The sequence below is a fragment of the Phyllostomus hastatus genome, unplaced genomic scaffold (genome assembly GCF_019186645.2).
Source record: "Phyllostomus hastatus isolate PE091 unplaced genomic scaffold, TTU_PhHast_1.1 phas_contig_37, whole genome shotgun sequence".
NCBI classification, from domain to species: Eukaryota; Metazoa; Chordata; class Mammalia; order Chiroptera; family Phyllostomidae; genus Phyllostomus; species Phyllostomus hastatus.
This window is the reverse complement of record NW_025333867.1, coordinates 2,627,578-2,649,333: the sequence shown is the minus strand read 5'-3', so window position 1 is coordinate 2,649,333 and position 21,756 is coordinate 2,627,578. Positions and strand designations below refer to the sequence as shown.

At 36.5% G+C, this 21,756-nt stretch overlaps 1 protein-coding gene across 1 annotated transcript in view; it reads left to right on the top strand.

The window, feature by feature from the left end:
• Window positions 1-21,756, top strand: part of F13A1 (coagulation factor XIII A chain) — a 187,842-nt gene that overhangs the window by 90,112 nt on the left and 75,974 nt on the right. The window contains exon 7 of the mRNA XM_045841731.1: window positions 19,181-19,355. Coding sequence (XP_045697687.1) covers window positions 19,181-19,355 — 175 coding nt within the window. The remainder of the gene's footprint in view (window positions 1-19,180; window positions 19,356-21,756) is intronic.

Here is a 21,756-nt window from a genome sequence, read left to right as displayed (position 1 = left end):
AAGACAAGTTGGCTTAAGGTGGTCACAGCAAATTCAAGCACTGAAGATTAGCAAGGAATTTGCAGGGAGTAGGTGGGTGCATGATGCTAAATGAGCATAGATAGTAACGCAGGTTGTGCAAACTTTCTGATGATGATAATAATGATGATGATGATGATGATGATAAGAAGAAGAAGAAGAAGAAGAAGAAGCCTTGATTTTAAGTGCAAAATCCCCAGATAAAAATTGTTGTTGTCCAGTGTCCATGACCTTGAAGGGTTCTTTGTCCTGGGGGCTCTCATGTGCACTAAAGCATGTTTACCAGCATCCCTGTCTTCAATTAAAGATATGCCAGTAGTATCCTCCCCATCCTGCAATGACAATCAAAAATGTCTTCAGATATTGCTTAAATGCCCCTTGGGATCAAAATCAACCCCAGTGAAGACAACAACAGTAAACCCCTCTGTGGCTCAGTTTCCTCGCCTGTGCAATGGACATAACCTTCTCTTCCTGCCTGCACAGGTCATCTGTCTTTTGACCTTGTTCAAAACCTGTTGGTTTTCATTTCTCCACTGAAGAGAAAGTGAAAGCAGCATTGATTTGGCCCATGGCATGTCAGGCCTTTGGTTCTGACTCGGCCACTTTCTACGTGACCCAGGGCAAATTACTCAACTTTTGCAGGCCTCACTTCATCTTAAAATGAGATTTTGTCCCTATACTCAAACTGTATTTATTATTCCCAGTGGCAGCAAAAATATTCTTTTGTTCTTTAAAATGATGCTCTTCTCTTCTATTTTTCCCTTTTCAAATTCAATAGCTGATTTGGTTCTTATTTTAAGTTGCTGTTACTTTACTTTGATGCAAAAATAGGAAAAGCTTATGACAATGTGGACAGCCTTGGGCTATTGGAGACACCCAGGAGAAAGAGAGTCAAAAAATTTTGTAATTTCATTGTCTGGGTATTGGGCCTGAAATGTTATAACCTTATGTAAGCTACCTCTTATTTAGGTTCTTCTAAATACTGAGTGGTATGTTTTACCAAAGTTATACTGCAGATTGATGTAAGAGAGAGCATTTTTTAAAAAGAGAATATTATCAAAAAGGAGAAACTTGCTTAAAGTCATAATTTCACATCTAAGTTACATTGCTTGGTTGCTGTTTTCTTTCCACCTCATATCTGGTGTGACAGTACCCAAAAGGAAAATTGTCAGGAAATGTGCCAGGAAAATTTTAGAAAGATGCTTTCTGCCATCTGAAAACTTGAATGGCTCACAGAGCATTAATAAAGCATTCTGTTGTTGGCCTTGGATTACTGTGAAGAAACCACACTTGGACTCTGAGCTCTGGTCAAACTAGCAAAACAGTTGTGTCATGTCATGTTGTGGCAAGGAGAGCATGGTCCTGGGGAAAGGAAAGACAGTGGAAGCAGCCTGGTTTTGCTGCTGGGTGGTTACATGTCTGTATCTGTTTCTACCCTTGACTGATTGGATCTGGCAGCAATGGGGGGCAGAGAAGTTCTGCAGGGAGGTACACTGTTGCTGTGAATGGCCTCTGTTGCCTGTTAGTTTCTGTGATTATTAGGGCACGTACCACTGGCTTATTCACTGTAAAAGACCTAACACCTCACCTCAGTGCAGGTTTACTCTTTTGGGTTGAGACTTTGTCAACAGAAGATCTGTGTTTAAATGCACAGAGACCAGTACATGAGATCTGAAAGACATTTCAGGGGGCCTTTCAGGTAAAAAACAGAGGCCCTTGGCAATGATGTCACTCAAGGTCACATAGCAAATAAGTGTCTGAGCTAGAACTAGATATTGTCCTTGTTCTCAGATCATATTACCTTAGAAGGCTATTACCAATGCATTAGTGCCAATATACGATTACTATATCAAATTAGGTATCCATCTCCCAGCAAAAGAGGACTGAAGGGAATGGGGTCCAGAACAGGTGAATTTTGAAATAGGGGAATACTTGAAGAAAGGTGTAAATCCTAGAATTCTTAATAGCCAGAGGCAATGGGACCCTGGGGAAAAAGTCTCTAAAAAGATTAGGTACCAACTATGGTTTGATGGTGGTATTGGTGGTGGTGATGGTAGTAGTGGTGGTGATTGCTGTAATGATGCTGATGGTAGTAAAACACTCATTTATTTGACGACCACTCATTGAGAATCTGCCACTCTAGATACTGGGATAGAGTAGAGAGCAAAACAGTTTCCCCCTTCACAGAGGTCAGAGTCTAATAGAGAAGGCAGAATGGTAAGTAGAAAATTTCAACACAGTGTGGCAAATTCTCTCATGAAATAAACATATGGGAAAGTAAATCTCTCAAGCTTTGCTCAGAGTTTTCCCAGAACTAGGTACTGGCCTACCAAGTGTTAGGGGAATGGCTCAAGGAGTAGAACCATGGGTAACAAGGGCCCACAGTGAGAATAAACAATGCTCTTATTCATGGAAGCTCTTTCTCCATGGTGAAAATTATACCCAAATGGCCAGTCACCAAAAGTCCTGCAAGAAAATGTTGACCAGGGTAATTTGCTCCTCCAGGGGCTTAGGTGATTCGCCTATAATAATTTTTAAAATGTGATATTATTGAGAAATTTTGGAAAGAAGGAGAGGAAAAAATGTCAATAGAGTTGCATATTTTAAAATTCCAGTCTTTATACTGTTGCCAGCCTAGAATTTTCTGCTTCCCTTGAGGTATACAGGTGTATTTTTAACCCCGATCTTTTGCTAATATCGAACCACAGTGCCATCATTAATCCCCATTAATACCTGTTCTGACTGTGCCTCTTGGACACTAAGTCAAGATTGAACTTTTTTTAACCAATCGATGTTCACTGTACTCTTTAGTGTTATAAAAAAATCTTGAATTCCAGCTAGTAAATCAAACTGACCACAACTGGCGGTAGGTCCTAAAGTTTCCTAGGGTCCAGTTCAAGATGAATGGCTATAGACCTATGAGATAAAATGAACTTTAGGCCTTGTGATCCCTAAGCATATGTGATCTCATAGATAAAATGAAAATAAAGTTATATTTCATTTTGTCCATCTTTATTTCCCTTATTGTCTCAGTAGTTAGAAAGTTATTTTTTTTCTTTCTGTGAATGAGAAAAAAACACTAATACCTTCAGTCCTTTGATATTTTGCCAAGCAGCTCCACAGGAGGCTTACCACAAAATCATGTTTTTATTTTCCTCCAGTTGTTCCTTGGGCGTCTTACAGGAAGCTTCACATTCAGCAAACCTCCTCATGCAACAAACTATTATGACTATTCACATTACATTTAAAAATTCACTTGGGCTAGAAATTCTACCCTTGTTATCCCAAAGGAACCTTAAAGTCAGAAATAAACATATGAGGTCTGTCCCTGATCTTGTAGACCAACAACAGCACAGCTCCCTGAGCATTTTGTTTTTTGTTTTTTAATAAAAATTCTAAAAGCACTATCTAGCTGTTCCTTTGATTTATAAGCAGGTAAAATCTCCTTTCTTGGAGTGAACTATTCTGGAGAAATCTGAGGACCTGGGTGCTCCATGACTATTGTTGGAAACCATGTCACCCCTGAGGAGCTTTTTCACATTCCCCATATGGATCTTATTTTTAGAGCAATTAAATCTATCACAAAAGTATGGTTATATAATAATAATGGATTTCCCAATTTTTATATCAAAGGTTTATGTGAGTATAATTGCCCATCAGAACTTCTAACGGAGGTGGAAGTGGTAATCACCACCACCAGATAGTCAGTGCAGCACACTCTGGCTCAGCGCCACCTCTGTGAAGGTAAAGATACAACTTCTGTTTGGTGTTCTGAGTGGCAACGACTAACACACCTACATTCTAACTTCACAAATGCCTAGGAGCTAACATTTCCGGGCTGGTAAGCATTGCCAGATGTAGCCTCCAAGATGGATTTGAGTCTGGGTCTCTAACCCTATCGGCTTTCTTATTTTAAATTGTTATTTTCTCTTTCTATGATTCATGCCCAGAAATATCAGTAATGCTATTCCTCAGTTTGGGGTAGCCAAAAAAGACAGAAGTTTCTGGTGCTCTTTATAACTTTTCTACCGGTGATGCATCTCAGTCAGAAGGGGCTCCCAGGGAGGGCAACTTTGGAGAATCCACTGGTAAAGATTCATGGAAAATGTTACTTTAGTCCAGCAGAATGAAATACTAAAATGCCAATTCTAAAAAGATTTTTTAAATGCTTAAAGTTGAAGTTTCAAGATATCTTTGAGCATGGGAGAAATTTCTACAGTTCAGAAAGGACCAAGGAAATTCAATGACGAATGGGAGGTCTAGAGTCAGGACAATCTCTTGTACATTTCAAATTAAATATAATATCATAAGTTCACCTTACTCACTAGAGATTTTTATTTCTGATATTGGAAGCCAGTGAGAAAATAGAATTTACCTAACAGGAATTGTTTCATAACCACTTTTGAGAAATTATATCCACTACATAAATAATCAGAGTGCAGATAAAAAGACTGACATCACAGGAAGTTAAATGACTTATACAAAGTCACTGGTAGAACTGGAAATGGACCCCATGTTGCCTGACCCCACTGGTCCACACTCGATGTTGTATTTCCCTGGATTTGTTTTCTGTCTGTCCTCTCTTCACATCACATGAGCTCCAAGGATACAAATAGAATGTTTTTTATAAGCCTTGTTTGATTTAATCCTTCTCTTTCAGGGTAGGGGGCAGGGAAAGAAAACAATGAACTGTTTAGACATCATTTTTCTCTCATAGTAAAGCCAGCTATGTAATGAAGTTTCCATTTGTGGGCAAACAGCTTGGTTTCTCAATGACTAAGGTTACATTTCTTATGCCTGTTCTCCCCATATTTTTGGAGAAAAACAGACATTTATTACAAGCCATCTCTCGAATGTGATAATCATGGTCAATCTAAATGTCTGCTTTCCCTGAATTGCTTCCTGGAATGAGGTTTCAGCGCTGCATCTATTTTGTAATCGCATGGGCTATTTCTTTTTTAAAAACCATTTTTTTATTGTTATTCTAATACAGTTGTCCCAATTTTTCCCCTTTTGCCCTCTGCAGCCCATGTCCCTGACTCTCACAGTCAATTCCCATGCTGTTGTCCAGGTCCGTGGGTCATTCATACAAGTTCTCTGTCTTGACGCTTCCCCTTCTTTCCACCATTATCCCCTTCCCATTCCCCTCCCCACCCTTCTGGTCACTTTCAGTCTGTTCCATGTTTCCCGCCTGTGGTTCTATTTTCCCTGTTAGTTTATTTTGTTCATTAGATTCCTCTTATAAGGTGAGATCATATGGTATTTGTCTTTCACCAACTGGCTTATTTCACTTAGCTATTTCTGAAACATGGGGATGCTTTGAGCACTCTCGGCAGGCTGTGCAGTCAGGCTGTTCTGGTTTCCTGAACAGGTATTCCCAGGACAGATGAATAGAAATGCAGCAAAGCCGGCACAGCCCTTTAGGACATGCCCTCATAGGATATGCACCTTGGGTTCCCTTCTCACTCTCTTTCCTTCCCTCTCTCCTCCTTTGACATCCTTCACCTTTCTTCTTCTTACCCTGCTTTTCTCTCCTTCCAATTTAACCATTCCTTCCATTCAGAAATTTTTGGAGTCTTGTTCTACACCAGCCCTACACAACACAGCAGTGGTATAGAAATTAAAGGGGGAAAAAAAACAGACATTAGAAAAGCTTAAAATCTAGGTATCTCTCTCTTGATCCACATTTGGTTATTTCTCATTTGATGATCAATTAGTAAAATATGTTTTGGCCAAATAAGTACCCTCAGTTACTAAGGGAGACACCATTAATAATCTCTAGTTGTAATGGTTTTCATGAAAAATGAATCTAATTACCCACCCCTGACAAAGCTTGTGGCAAGTATATATACCAAAGGATATTTGCATAACAGTGGTTGTATGCATCACACTGAGTTTAGGGTTAGTCCATATTTTTTTAATTGAAGTAAACTTTATATACAGTGAAATGAATGAATATTAAATGTAAAACTCAGCTTGTTTTGATTAGGGTAATCACCACCCAACCAAAATATAAACATTACCATCAGCTGAGAATTTCCTTGGGCTCCATTTCTAATCAATCCACATCCCCATAGGCAACCTGTGTTCTCATTTGTGGCAACAGATTAGATTTGTCTGCCTTAAATGTCAAATAACTAGATGCATACAGTATGTACTATTTGGGTCTGGCTTCTTTTATTAAATCTGTTGTTGCACATTCCTTTAATTTGTTCCTTTGTTATTTCTGAGCAGCATTTCATTGTATTCTGTATCACAAATTTCTATCTGTTCACCTACTGACAGACATTTGAGATGTTTTCAATTTGGGGTTATTAGGAATGAAACTATTATGAACATTATTGTACGAGTCTTTTTATGTACATGTATTTTCATATCTCTGGGGTAAGTAGCTGAAGGTGGCATGTTTAAATCATAGGTTATGCATATGTTTATCTTTATGAGAGTCTGCCAGTGTTTCAACATCACTGGACTGTTTTACATTTCTGGCAGCAATTCATGAGCATTCCAGTATTTCCATAGCCATAGTCTTACCTCCTTTTGGTGTTTTCAGCTTTCTTAATTTTAACCATTTTAATGGGTATTTCATTGGGGTTTTAATTTTCATTTCTCTCATAACTAATGATACTGAGCACCTTTTCATGAATTCATTGACAAATTAAATATTTTTTGGAGTGATATATTTTCGAATCTTTGTCAATTTTGTTATTAGATTGTTTGTTTTTTTATTACTGAGTTGTAGTTGCTTTCTCTATATTCTTAATACAAGGTCTCTGTCCAATATGTATGGAAGATATTTTCTCCCAGAACATGGCTTGCCATTACATTTTTTTAATATTGTATTTCAAGAAACAAGTTTTTAAATTTTATGAAATTCAATTAAAAAAAAAATAAAAGAATCCTCCCAAGGAAATATGTTATTTTCACAAGTTCATCAAGATATTGTCCTATATTTTTTGAAGCTTTACAATTTTGGGTTTTATGTTTAGGTCTGTGATCATCCTGTGTGGTATGAGGTAGGGGTCAAGGGTTTTTCCTTCCAGTTTATACATTTGTTCTAGCACCATTTGTTGAAAACAAAACTGTTGGAAACTAATTTGTTGAAAAGACTGTCATTCCCCACCCCTCTACTGAATTGCTTTGGTGACTTCAATGAAAATCAAAAAATATCTAAAAATATAGATCTATTTCTGGCTCTGTTCTGTTCCACTGGTCTATTTGTCTATCCTTATATACTATGTTACTTCAATTACTGTAGTGTTAGAGTTAGTCTTCAAATCATTTGATCCATCAACTTTGTTCTTCTTTTTCAATACTGTTTTGGTTATTCTGGATCCTTTGCATTTCTATATAAATTTTAGAAACAACTTGTCAGTTTCAACAGAGTGTCTGCTAACATTCTGATTAGCCCATTTGTCTTGATCTACTAAAGAAATATTAAAAGGTGGCCTATACCCACCTTTCACTGCTACCATATTCATGCATTCAATGAAATTTATTTAGTGCCCAATCTGTGCTAGCAGTGGGAATACAAAGTAAAAACAGCCTGGTGACTTTCTTCAGGGAAAAGCATGGAGTAAAGGGAACAAAGGCACAAGGAAATCTAATCTAATAAATAGAAGGAGAGTACTAAGCAAAGAATACTATGTGAACACAGAGAAAAGACATCCATATCAAAGAAATAGGAAAGTTTTCTAGAATGAAATGATTTGAGTTTTCAAAAATTCATAGGAATGTACCAGGTAAAGAAAGGGTTTGGGTATGGAAGGGCATTCCAGAAAGACTGACACTTCCAATAGCACTGAGGTATAAAACAGCTTGCTGTTAAGCCCACCACTGTAAAAAGCTAAGAAGATTATAGATGGCTTTCTTTTTCTTTGTCATGTGTGTTACAAAATTCTAAAAAGAATCAAAGGTGAGGATCCAGGCATGGGAGGAAAAGAGTTCTGCTATACTAATCCTTACTCCTTTGTGCACTTGCTGGGAGCCCCACCTGCTCCGTGGAATAACCTGTCTATGAGTACTTCACCTTGAGCTTATTTCCTTCTCTATCCTCACCACATAATTTGAAAAATGGCAGAAGAGACATGAGAAACATATCTCCAAATTCCAAGACCAATGGGTTTTCAAATTTTACTTTTTGAAACTACTTTTTAAAGCAAATATCAATCAAAACTAAATATAAAGAAGAGAATAGCAGAGCTGTTGTTATTGAAGAGAGTTGGGGCCTGAAGCCCCCACCACCCAACACTTGATAATCGCCTTCTACAACCCCCCAAACAGTGACTATTGAGGTTCTTTTGTAGAACCCTACAGTGTCATGAGCCCAATTTCACATCTGTATGACTTCCACCTACAATTAAGATTGATCACTACGAGACTATAGCTGGGGGCTTGCGGCTCACAAAACCTAGAAAGATCATATTCAAGGATTGTATTCATTCTCCTTTATAAATGTAACTCACCACATATGAAACTAACTCATATTACCCAAAATTTATATCCAATTGTCTCTGAGAGACTATTGCAGACAGTATTAGGTATAAAATTGTATTCTACAAGAGTTATAGTAACCCTAGCCCTTATGAGAACTAACTTTTAACAGTGAAATTTAACAATACATGTTTATAACAAAAAATTCATCTCATTATTACCAAATAAAATGTACATGCAAAATAAAAATATCTTTACCTTTAAAAATGCAGAAAAACATAATAATTATGTAAAATGTAAAGGTATATAAGAAATTAGAGAATCAAGAAAAAAGAAATGTGACATTTCTTCAGCATCATGTTAAAATCTACTTAATCCCCCCATGTCCATAATTAAAGAGAAGTTCAGTATTGGTCATGCTTTAAGGCCCTCCCCTGCCCTTTGAATTTTACAGGACCCACAGCTTGTTCTGACTTAGGGTGAGGGCTACTCAATGTGATTCTAGCACCAAGCCCTAAGGTCAGGCAGCTCCACTTTAGAACCAAGCCCAGGCAAGTCTTCCTACAGCCACCCCATTTAAAGGGCCACTCATCCCAAAGCACTGCATTTCCTGGCTGGATTTCCCACAGTTCCTCAGTCCCTGATGGTCCATTTCCTGAATGGCTGTCCTCTCTCGTCAACCCTCAAAGAACATTGCCTCTTTCCCTCCTTGTATTTGCACAAACGTTTAATCACTCCCCATGGACCTAAGCCTTGAATTCAAACAGGCAGTCCACCCTCTCAGAACACAAAATAAATTTTAACTATTGTCTCCCCTAGGATAAATACATGGGAAAATTCTAAACATTTTTTAAAGTATAAATAACAAAATAGCCCTGGCTGGTGTAGCTCAGTGGATTGAGCATGGGCCTGTGAGCCACAGGGTCACTGGTTTGATTCCCAGTCAGGGCACATGCCTGGGGTGCAGACCAGTTCCCCAACAAAGGAAGTGCAAGGGGCAACCACATATTGATGTTTCTCTCCCTCTCTTTGTCCTTCCCATCCCCAATCTCTAAAATAAATAAATAAATACATACATACATACATACATACATAAATAAATAAATAAATTTTTAAAAGAAAGTAATTATTATATATTTGCACTGCAAGAATTGATCACAATTAGTATATTGGCATATCTGCTTCCAGGATTTTTTAATAAAAGATCTTTTTTATGTTTTGGTTAAAAAAAAGATAATGCTGTGTAAAAAGAATTTGAACATTCTAGAAAAACTTTTAAATAAAAGTTAAAAAATCCTCCTCTTAAAAAAATCACCCCAAATTTCACCACCAAGAAACAACCTTTATTAATATTTGATGTGCATCGGACCAATTATATAAATATAATTTTAAAATCAAAAAGAGATTTTACCATAATGCCAGTTTAACTTAAAAGTATTATACTTACTTTTGGAAGTGTTATTGAGATATTTTTGACATACAAAGAAATGTACAAATTAAAATACACAATTTGATGATTTTGAAGAACTCATAAAACCATCACCAAAAGGAAAATGATGAACATGGCATCACTCCCCAGATGTTTCCTTTGTAATTTCTACCTTTGATGACTCCCTGCTTTCTCTGCCATCCCCAGGTAATCACTGCTCAGCTTTCTGTCATTAAACATTGATCTAATTTCCTAGAATTCTCTATGAATGAAATCATGCAGAATGTGCAATTTTTGTCTGGCTTCTTTCATGCTTCTTTATCTCCTTTTGAGATTCATCCATGCTCTTTGTGCCTCAGTAGTTCATTCCATGTTATTGCTGAGGTGTGTTGCATTGTATAGATGGACCACAATTTGCTTATCCATTTACTTATTGATGGACATTTGAGTTGTTTCCAGTTTTTAAAATAAAGCTAGGGATATTTAAATAGAAATCTTTATATAGACATAAGCTTTTATTTCTCTTAGACAAATACCTAAGAGTGGGGTGGCTGAGTCATATGATCAGTGTATGTTTAATTTTTAAGAAACTGCTAAAGTGGTTGTATCATTTTACATTCCCACCAGCAGTATATGAGCCCCAGGTGTTCACATATTCCCCAACACTTGATATGATCAATCTTTTTAATTTTAGACTTCAGATAGGTGTGTATTGTTATCTCATAGCAGTTTTAACATGCATTTCCTCATGACTAGTAATGTTGAGCATCTTTTGTTGTGCTTGTCATTCATGTATCTTCTCTGGTGTACTGTCTGTTCAAATATTTTGTCCATGCTTTTAAATTTTGTTCATTCTTTTATTATTGAGTTTCAATATTCTGATTACAAGCCCTTTATCATATATGTGATTTACAGATATTTTTGCCCACTCTGAACTTATCTTTTCATTCTCTTAACAATATATTTCAAAGAGCAGACATTCCTAATTTGATAAAGTCAAATTTATAAATATATTCTTTAGGGGTCATTCTTTTGGTATTATATCTAAGGAATCCTTGACTGATCAAAGGGTACAATTTTTCCTATGTTTCCTTCTAGATGTGTTATAATTTTAGGTTTTAAATTTAGGTCTCAAAATTTAGATTAATTTTGAGATAATTTTTGTCTATGATAAATGTATGAATCAAAGTTCACATTTGCACATGAATATCTAATTGTTCCAGCAACATTTGTTGAAAAGATTATTCTTTGTCCCTGAAATTGCCTTTATAACTTTGTTAAAAATTAGTTAACAAATTACTATATTTCTGGGGTCTAGTTCTGTATTTTCTATTGTGTTCCATCAGTCTGTTTGTATTTATGCCCAACAGTATTGTGCTATTGAATTTAAAACACTGCATTTAATTGTATTCAAATTATATTAAATTTTATTTAATTGTATTAAATTTTACTTTCACAAAAGATGAAAACTAAATTATCATAGATGAAATTGTTAACTTTCAATAAATGTTTCTCCACTACTAGAAACTTTATTTTCTAACAGATCCCTCTAAGGTTATTAAAATTTATGAAACCATTAAAACAATATAGGAATTATATTTTAATTTTAGATGGTGACAATTAACTAAGAGATCAATATGTTAAGACATTAGCACTTCCATTCTTTCTTTCCTCCCTCATGTCTAATTTTTCTTAATACTGTTTTTACAATATCAAGTTTTAGAATTCATATCCATTCTATTGCTACTACAATTCCCAAAGATTTTTATACTTACATGGATTTTCTTACCACTGGACTTTTTAACACAGAGACTCTGTTTCTGGGTTTTTTGTTTGATTTAGTCTTTAATTATCTTGATATCACTTTTCACGTAGCTTGGTTTTGATGGATACTATATTTCCCAAGATCCTTCATGTCTGAAATGTGTGCTGGTAACCTTTATATTCACAGAACATCTTAGCTGGGCATAATATTCTTGGGTCAACCTTTCTTTCTCTTAGGACTACTGATTGTTTTAATTGATGGTGTGTTGCCATCAAATGGTGCTATGGAGAAGTCTGCAGGCAGTATAATTTCCTCCCTTGTTGCTAATTTGCATATTCTGTCTGTATTATTTCTCTACCCCTAAGTTCAAATGGCTTAATTAAAGTTCCTAGGCAATGAATATTCTGCATTGTTACCCTAAAGCACAAATTGCTCTTTCAATATATAAATTCAATTTTTTCTCAACTTGGTAAAATTTATTTATATTATATCATGAATATATCTTCTCTTTCATTGTTGGGTTATCTATTTTAAGGATATAAATTATTCTTATGATATTATTCTTATTTTCCATAACTATTAGCTTCTCTCTAAATAACATCATCACTTCATGTTTTTCATTGGTATGTTGTTCATATCAAGCTTTTTTCATCAATTTTATTGCTTCTGTTTATATTCCTTTACTTCCATGATAATGTAACTTGGTTCTCATTTTATTCTTTATGTCTGTGATCTCCTTAGAGATTGTGAGAAAGTTCTTTGTATTCCTCAATTTTGTCTTCTTTCATGAATTACTTTGTAATATTCTCTCTCCCATTCCCTCTGTTCTTTTCTCATAGCTTTTCTTTTTACTCATGCTGATACTTACATAACTCTTCTGCAAGTGTTCTATTTGCTCTGATATAGTGTAGATAATATCTTGACTCTTCCTGATTAGATTGATATCTCCTCTGAATGTCATTTTGAGGCCAATGTATTTTATCTTTTTTCCCATAAACTACTTTGTTGTTGTTTAATTACAATTGTCTGCATTTTCTCCCCACCACTACCCCCCAACCCAGCCAAACTCACCTCTCTCCTTTGATTCCACCCTCCCTCTTGGTTTTGTCCATGTGTCCTTTATAGTAGTTCCTGGAAATCCTTCTCCCCACTGTCCCCTCCTCCTCCCCTCTGGCTATTGTTAGATTGTTCTTAACTTCAATGTCTCTGGTTATATTTTGTTTGCTTTTTTCTTTTGTTGATTCTGTTCCAGTTAAAGATGAGATCATATGGTATTTGTCCCTCACTGCCTGGCTTATTTCACTTAGCATAATGCTCTCCAGTTCCATCCATGCTGTTGCAAAGGGTAGGAGCTCCTTCTTTCTCTCTGCTGTGTAGAATTCCACTGTGTAAACATACCACAGTTTTTTGATCCACTCATTTGCTGATGGGTACTTAGGTTGCTTCCAGCTCTTGGCTATTGTAAATTGTGCTGCTATGAACATTGGGGTGCACAGGTTCTTTTGGATTGGTGTTTCAGAATTCTTAAGGTATAATCCCAGCAGTGAAATTTCTGGGTCAAAAGGCAGTTTCATTTTTAGTTTTCTGAGTGACTACACCAGTCTGCATTCCCACTAGGGTTCCCTTTTCTCTGCATTATCTCCAACACTTGTTTGTTAATTTGCTTATGATGGCCATTCTGACTGATGTGAAGTGGTATCTCATTGTGGTTTTAATTTGCATCTCTCTGATAGTTAGCGATGCTGAGCATCTTTTCATATGTCTCTGGGCCCTCTGTATGTCCTCCTTGGAGAAGTGTCTGTTCAAATGTTTTGCCCATTTTTTAATTGGATTTTTTGTCTTCCTGGAGTGGAGTTGCATGAGTTCTTTATATATTTTGGAAATGAAACCCTTGTCCAAGGTATCATTGGCAAGTATGTTTTCCCATATAGCTGGTTCTCTTTTCAATTTAATGCTGTTTTCTTTAGCCATGCAGAAGTTTTTTAATTTGATGAGGTCTCATTTGTTTATTCTTTCCTTTATGTCCCTTGCTGTAGGGGACATATCAATGAAGATGTTGCTACTTGGAATGTGTGAGATTTTCCCACTGATGTTTTCCTCTAGGACTTTTATGGTGTCATGACTTATATTTAAGTCTTTTATCTACCTTGAATTTATTTGTGTGTATGGTGTAATTTGGTAGTCAAGTTTCATTTTTTTTGCATGTAGCTGTCCAGATCTCCCAATACCATTTGTTAAAGAGGCTATTTTTACTCCATTTTATGCTTCTTCCCCCTTTGTTGAATATTAGTTGACCATAGAGACTTGGGTTTATTTTTGGGCTCTTTGTTCTTTTCCATTGGTCTATTTGTCTGTTTTTATGCCAGTACCAGGCTGTTTTGATTACAGTGGCCTTGTAATACAGTTTGTATCAGGTATTGTGATCCCTCCTACTTTGTTCTTTTTTCTCAAAATTGCTGCAGCTATTTAGGATCATTGATGGTTCCATATAAATTTATGAAATGTTGGTTCTATATCTGTAAACTATGTCATGGGTACTTTAATAGGGATTGAGTTGATTCTATTAATCACTTTGAGTAGCCAACATCATACTCAATGGACAACAACTTAGATCTTTCCCATTAAGGTCAGGAACAAGACAAGGATGCCCACTTTCACCACTCCTATTTGACATAGTACTGGAAGTCCTAGCCACAGAAATCAGACAAGAAAAAGAAATAAAAAGCCATCCAAATTGGAAGAGAAAGTAAAACTGTCAGTGTTTGCAGATGACATGATAGTGTACATAGAAAACTACTCAACCTAATAAATGAATTTTGCGAAACAGCCAGATACAAAGTCAATACTCAGAAATCAAAGGCATTTTTGTACACCAACAGTGAAATATCAGAAACAGAAATCAGGAAAAAATCCCATTTGATCTAGCAACAGGAAAAATAAAGTACCTAGGAATAAACCTAACCAAGGAGGTAAAAGACCTATACTCAGAAAACTATACAACACTGAAGAAAGAAATTAAGGAAGACACAAACAAATGGAAGCTCATGGATTGGAAGAATTAACATCATCAAAATGGCCATACTACCCAATGTATTTTATCTTTAGACCCTGAGAAACACTGGAGCAGAGAAGGGAATTTTGCTAAAGATATGACAATTTCTGTTAGAATACTTGAGATCTGTTCTCTTTTTTAGGCCTCTGTTAAATTTCTCATTCCAGAATACTCCCCATCGAGTTGGAGGTATATATCATTCCCATGGGGGAATAACTCTAAGGCTTTGTATCCTTTCCCCACTGTCCTGGAATCTCTGCCTCTTTAGAGATGCAGGCCTTTTTTCATCCATTTGTCCACAGCAGCTGTGTCCACTATTCTGGTCAGAACGAGAAAATGATCTGCATTTTAATTCAGTCTGCGTCTTTCTAGACTTTGAAATACAAATGATAAGTCTCAGGATTGTGTTGAGCTGACAGTAGGGCTTCTGAAGAACTGGTGGTTAGGGTTAGGAACTGAACCATGCTGTCTTTCTGCTCTACTCCATCATCCTTATTTTTCCTTGGAACCAGATTTTGCAGTTTATTGAATTATGTTATGCACCTGAGGTTGCTGACAGTGACTTGAGAGGCAGGGCTGGTATTTCATTTTTCTAATATTGGTAGTTATTATGGGAGGACAGCTTAGTGCAAACTTAATGAAGTTTATTAATGCTCCCTATCTAAAGTCCATATTGTCTCCTTGACCATCAGTGATGCCAGACAGAGACATTTCATCTGTCACTGGTCAAAATGTGAGTTCATGATAGGTGTTGAAAACAGTCCATTGCGGCATTTTTAAAAATGCCTTTGAAATACCCCCAAACATATCTTATTGTCTAGGAAGGAAGTTATTACTTTAATAGTTATTACTTTAATAGGAAGTAAAAGCTATTACTTTACATCTGTAACTAAAACTTGTCTGTTTCAGTGTCTCTGCTCCCCAGAAATCAATGTTCTAATTAGAAAACAGTAGCTAATATGGCCAAATGCTAATAAGTGATAGTTGTGATTTATCTAACAACAGGGGAGCAGCTCAGCATTAACAATTAAAAGGTCTGTAGAGGAGATAGCTTTTTTGTCCTAACTTTTTTCCTTAGCTGAGTGGGTTCAACCCTAAGCTATAAATAGCCTTTCTAATTAATGGCTCTCTGTTTGAAAATCAGTCATGGAACCATAGTTTAAAAATTTTTACCTTTGAAATTCATAAGCCCTATTCTATTTCTCAATGGTAAGGATAAGGAAATAATAATGTGAATTAAAGCTGAATCTACCTATCCACAAAAATCAAACCACATCAGAGCCTACAAAGGCACTCTTCAGGTTTCATTATAAATGAAGAATCTTAAATAATCAACTTAACTGCAACAAGTATTAATCATGAATAGAATCAAAATGGTTGGCTGACTCCTGCTGTCCCTGTCATCTCATGGTGTTACAGAATGAAGTCAGAGGTTTACATTGAAGGCATAAGTTTGCAACCAGTTGAACAGAGTTATTCAGAAATCTTCAAAGAATTACCATTTTCTACCTTAAACAAATTAACTAGGTAGTTACCCTCACTTTAACCTGCCTGTACAGAGTTAAAGGGGAAATACAGTCTGTCTAAATCAAATGGAATGGTGATCTTCTAGAGAACACCCCCCAGAAAGGCCCTCTTTGGGAAAAAACCCTCAGTGCTAGACTAAATTTCATATTTTAGTGGATGGTCTGTCATTTAGAGTAGAAAGTAATTACACATCCTATTTGTTTTCTTCTAGTATTTTCTTTTTCATCCAATATTGCCTTACACAATACCCAGGCAGCTCCTACTTAGCAGGTCCCTAAACCTGCCACACAATTTTATGACACCAAGCATTTATCCAAACTGTTTCCAGTATGTAAGTGGCCTTTTGTAGCCACTCATTCCCTCTATTCAGCCCACCACCACCACCATCACCACCTTCCAGTCTGATAAAACAGGTTCCTCCCTCCTGTGGGCCCCCAGCCTACCTGTTCATATTTCTGTCTTAATACCAGCAACCTTTACCTGCACTTGATTGGTTTCTTATCTCTCCACAGGAAGAAGGTCTTATTTTTATTCAATTGTACAATGCCTATATGGTTGTTGAGTATACAAGTGATTATTCAACAACCTACTTTTTTCCAAAACTTGCTAGAAGTCAGAAAGACAGATTTTTATCTCTGTTCTCAATTAACTCACAACCCACTGGAAAAGATAGACTCCTATACTGCTAAATGCAGCAAGCCTAGGTAGGAGAGGGGTCTGGGCAAATGAGACCATCAACTGATGCTGAGCTATTAGTGGGTAAGGTGGTAAACACATTAAAACTCACCATATTTTAGTATATCTTCTGTGGTTTTCATAATCCAAACATACCCGTTTCAACTGCATGTTTCACATTGCTTACTGATGTCTTCTCAGCATTATCTAAACCTATGATTCTTGAACTAATGTGCACACCAATAACCTGGGCATTTTGTTAAAATGCAGAATTTGCTTAAGCAGATCTGGGGAGGGGGCTGAGGTTCTGAATTTTTAACAAGCTCCCAGGGGATTCCACTGTTGCTGGGCCACAGACCACACTTTGAGGAGCAAGGCTGTAAACTACAGTCATGTCAACATATAAACATGATTGAAGTAGCACCAGTTTTTTAAAAAACTTCAATGGCTACTCACCTAGACATTCTTCTGACTATATTCAAACATGATAAAAAAATGTAAGAGCCATATGACTTCACTCATATTTGGGATATAAAATTGAAACTCATAGACACAAACAACAATATAGTGGTTTCTAGAGGGAAGAGAGTGGGGGTTGGGGGGTGGAGGGTCCTAGTATATGGTGATGGAAGATGGTTTGACTCTACAGGGCAATGTACAAATCTAGTATCATAGAAATGTACCCCTGAAACCTATATGACCTTATTAACTAATATCAATGCAATAAATTAATTTTAAAAAGTTATACTAAGAGAAATAAGATTCAGCAATAACCCACCTCTCAAAAAAAAAAAACTGACAGAATGCCTTGGAACTCTTACTTCCCAACCTTTGTTTTATTGTCTAAATACAAAATTTTTTTGTTCCTGCACTTGAGGTTTGCTGAGACTAGATGGCTATGGTCTGAATATGCAGCTAGGTTTTCCCAAATATCCAAAACTGCCATTACTTGCTTATATTTCAGAAAATCTCCATATTTAAACTATAAAATATGACAGGCCTTTTATGTAAATGCAAATATCTTTTTTGTTTGTTTGTTTGAATAATATATTTACTTTTATTTTTTTTTTACTTTATTGTTGTTCAATTACAATTGTCTGCATTTTCTCCCCATCCCTGCCCCCCACCCCAGCCAAATCCACTTCCCTCCTTTGATTCCACCCTCCCCCTTGGTTTTGTCCATGTGTCCTTTATAGTAGTTCCTGGAAATCCTTCTCCCCACTGTCCCCTCCTCCTCCCCTCTGGTTATTGTTAGATTGTTCTTAACTTCAATGTCTCTGGTTATATTTTGTTTGCTTTTTTCTTTTGTTGATTCTGTTCCAGTTAAAGATGAGATCATATGGTATTTGTCCCTCACTGCCTGGCTTATTTCACTTAGCATAATGCTCTCCAGTTCCATCCATGCTGTTGCAAAGGGTAGGAGCTCCTTCTTTCTCTCTGCTGTGTAGAATTCCACTGTGTAAACATACCACAGTTTTTTGATCCACTCATTTGCTGATGGGTACTTAGGTTGCTTCCAGCTCTTGGCTATTGTAAATTGTACTGCTATGAACATTGGGGTGCATAGGTTCTTTTGGATTTGTATTTAAGGATTCTTAGGGTTCTTTTAACAAAACTATAAAATCTTAATCACATTAAAATAATCATAAATAAAAAATACTTTAATGCAATATATTAGAACATATTTCTAAAAAGTACCAGTGGGAATTTTATTAACTTTTAATGGTTCGTATGTCAGCATCTGTTTGCTTTTTCAATTCATTAGTGTCTGCCACTCATCATCAAAGCCAAAACTCCTTAGAACATGAGACTCTTGGCCCTCACTCTATACATCTTTTGCCATTTATCAGTTTTGAATTCTTCTTCCACCAAGACAAGATGCCTATTTGATCACTACTTGAACTGTGTTCTTTTGTAGGTCTTCTTCCTCTCCTTCTCACATCATTCTCCAGCACTATTTCAATCAGACCAAATACTGTATGGGTATCTTCTCCTAAGCACTGGAGAAGACATTAAAAGTCTTCCTATTTGTTATTCAAACCACCTTACTACAATGATATGCTATTGAAGAGGAAATCTGGTTATTGGGTTTCCTCTTGCATACTTAGTTATTACATCACTGTCTCTGATAACACAGCAGTGAATTACACAGTAGTGAACTGTTTTCATCATGTAGGACCTATGGAAGGCAATGGGAGCCTTATCTTGCCCAACATCAAAGTCTGGAAAAAATTTTTCTAAATGATCTTCCTTCCTTCTCACCACTTGTGGTATTTTTTAGGTTAATTCTAAAGATGATGAAGGTGTTCTTGTTGGATCCTGGGACAATATCTATGCCTATGGTGTCCCCCCATCAGCCTGGACTGGAAGCATCGACATTCTGTTGGAGTACCAGAGTTCTCAGAATCCAGTTCGTTATGGTCAGTGCTGGGTTTTTGCTGGTGTCTTTAACACATGTAAGTATCCAACTGAGTAATATTTTTTAATGTAAAAAAATTTTCACTTCATGACGTTTCATCTATAACCTGGCAAAGAGCCCTAGCAATCTCTGTTGGCTCTATAGAATTTATGAGTGGCTATTCTGGGATGTAGTCAATGCATAATTAAATTGTTCTCAGCCAAATATGCTCATAGTTTCTCTTTGACTGCAGAATCTTTATAGAAAGAATGATGGACTATTTCCTACATAATCCATCATTCTATATCCTGAGAAATAGAGGGTCCCAGGGGCCAAGTAATGATGTGGTGGGATTGGTGTGGCACTTTCTTTTCAGTAACTCCCACGTTTTAAAAAGGTTAAAATTAGCCAAATTTAAAATAATAAATACTAGTAAGAAAAGATGTATGCTGCTTATTTGTTATTGAGAAATTTTACTAATACACTTATTTACTTATTGTTTATCACTGAAAATTTTTATAAATATATTTACTTAATTTTTAGCCTAGCTATGCAAAGAATTGTTGCAGATGGTCTCATCTCCTTTTTTTATCTCCATTTTAACATGTGAATCTCAATGATCATGAGCAATTAGATATCAGATGTTAATGAACAATCTTTACTCCTAGTTTCTCTTCTGGCTTTTAATCCACTCAATATACAATGCATAGAAGAAAGCATATGGGAACAGAATTATTCTCTTAAGCCTCATGCATCATTTTTTTAAATGTCATTTACCTATCTAGGCTCCATGTTATAACTAATTCAGTGACTATTTTTTAAAATACATGTATTTCAGTGTGATCGCATCATTGGTAATAATTTTCATTCACATGCCATTTCAACAGCCTTGGAAAAAATGATAAGCTTGAATGGGAGTGTCCTTTCTGCTTGCTCATTAATAATGAATGTTCTACCTAGTTAGCATTTTTTTTATTCAGAAATATCAAAGAGGGGGTGGAGACTAGAAGCTAGGATAAGGCCATTTTTTCTAAAAATGATTATGAACCCTATCAGTTTCAGCTCAACATTGTAATAATCTAAGAATTAGTGACCCAAGCAGGGGGAAATAATGAGTTTTGTACCAGGTATTTTGTTTCAACATAGCCTAAAAATGAATAAGATCATTTTCTCAGCCATCTGAGTACACCCAAGGACTAAAGGAATATATGTATATTTCCTGAAAGTAATCAAGGTCAATGAATAGTCTCCTAGAAAGTCTGGTCTCTGAAGTTCCAGCAAGAAGCCCAAGCTTCAAGATAGTAGTTCCCCTCCCTCATGGTTCACAAGCCAAGACTGTACAAAATAGCACCCAACATAGGCAGCCACTCTTATGAAATGATTCCAGGAAAAAAGAAAGGGCCTTCTGCCTCCCTATGTCCTCCTGCTGCCTGCAATTGTATTATCATTGTGTAATTCCTTTGAGTTTAGAACCAGATAAAATAGTGAGCACCTCCTATTCATTTATGCCTTTTGTACAAAAGGGTCACCAGATCTACTCCAGCCTTTGATGGTAAGCTAGGAAAAGGCAGAAGCACAATGTGGAGAGGCACAATGAGAATAAACCTAAAGAGAAAAGTTGGAGGGAAGAAGGTTCTTTTACCCCAGTGTCAAGCTCCACCTCACCAGACTCCAGTTTGGACTTCCAAGGTTGTTCTGTTAAAGTAGGTGGATAATATTTGGTTCAAAATGCTAAACTATTCTGAGCAAGTAAAAGGCAAGCCAAGTCATTAATCTTAAAATTGTCAGCTGAATTATTTTCAATGAGCCCTGATGTGTGGCATCCTGGGAGCCAGAGAGGGCATTTGGATTAAGTTTAATCAATAGGTACATATGGCAAGAGATGCATCCTAGTAATTTATTATCTAGCACTTGAAATGAATCTGTGGTGTCACCCTCCATCAAGTGGCACAGAGCAAATGCCAGCCAGGAAAGCGAACCCCACTGGGGATCTGTTTTACAAATTCCTAACTTTCTATTAGCTGATTTTTTTATTTTATTTTATCTTCAGAAACATCACCTCCTTAGCTGAACTAAAATAATACTACTTTGATGATTGTATGATTAGCAATTAAACAATTGGAACCCCATTCCTGGGCTTCTATTGCAGCTGGCTTCATGTGGCCCAACCACAGTTCTGAATGATCACACAGCAAGGATTCTCTCTGCAGCCTAGATGCCTGACAGCTGCCCCATTCTCCAGTATGGAATATTTGGGGACAATGAGTGCTAATGGGGCTTTTCATGTTAGTGTCAAAATCAAAAACAGAGACAAGCCTTGAGGATTCCCCAAGCAGAAAAAAACAGTTTAATCATACAAGCTTACTTTAGCTTATTTTGCAAGGCTAACTTGACCTGGGCCATTTCTTGATTATGCCTCTGGAAACTGTAGGCAAAATGTGAACTGCTTCCTAAGGTCA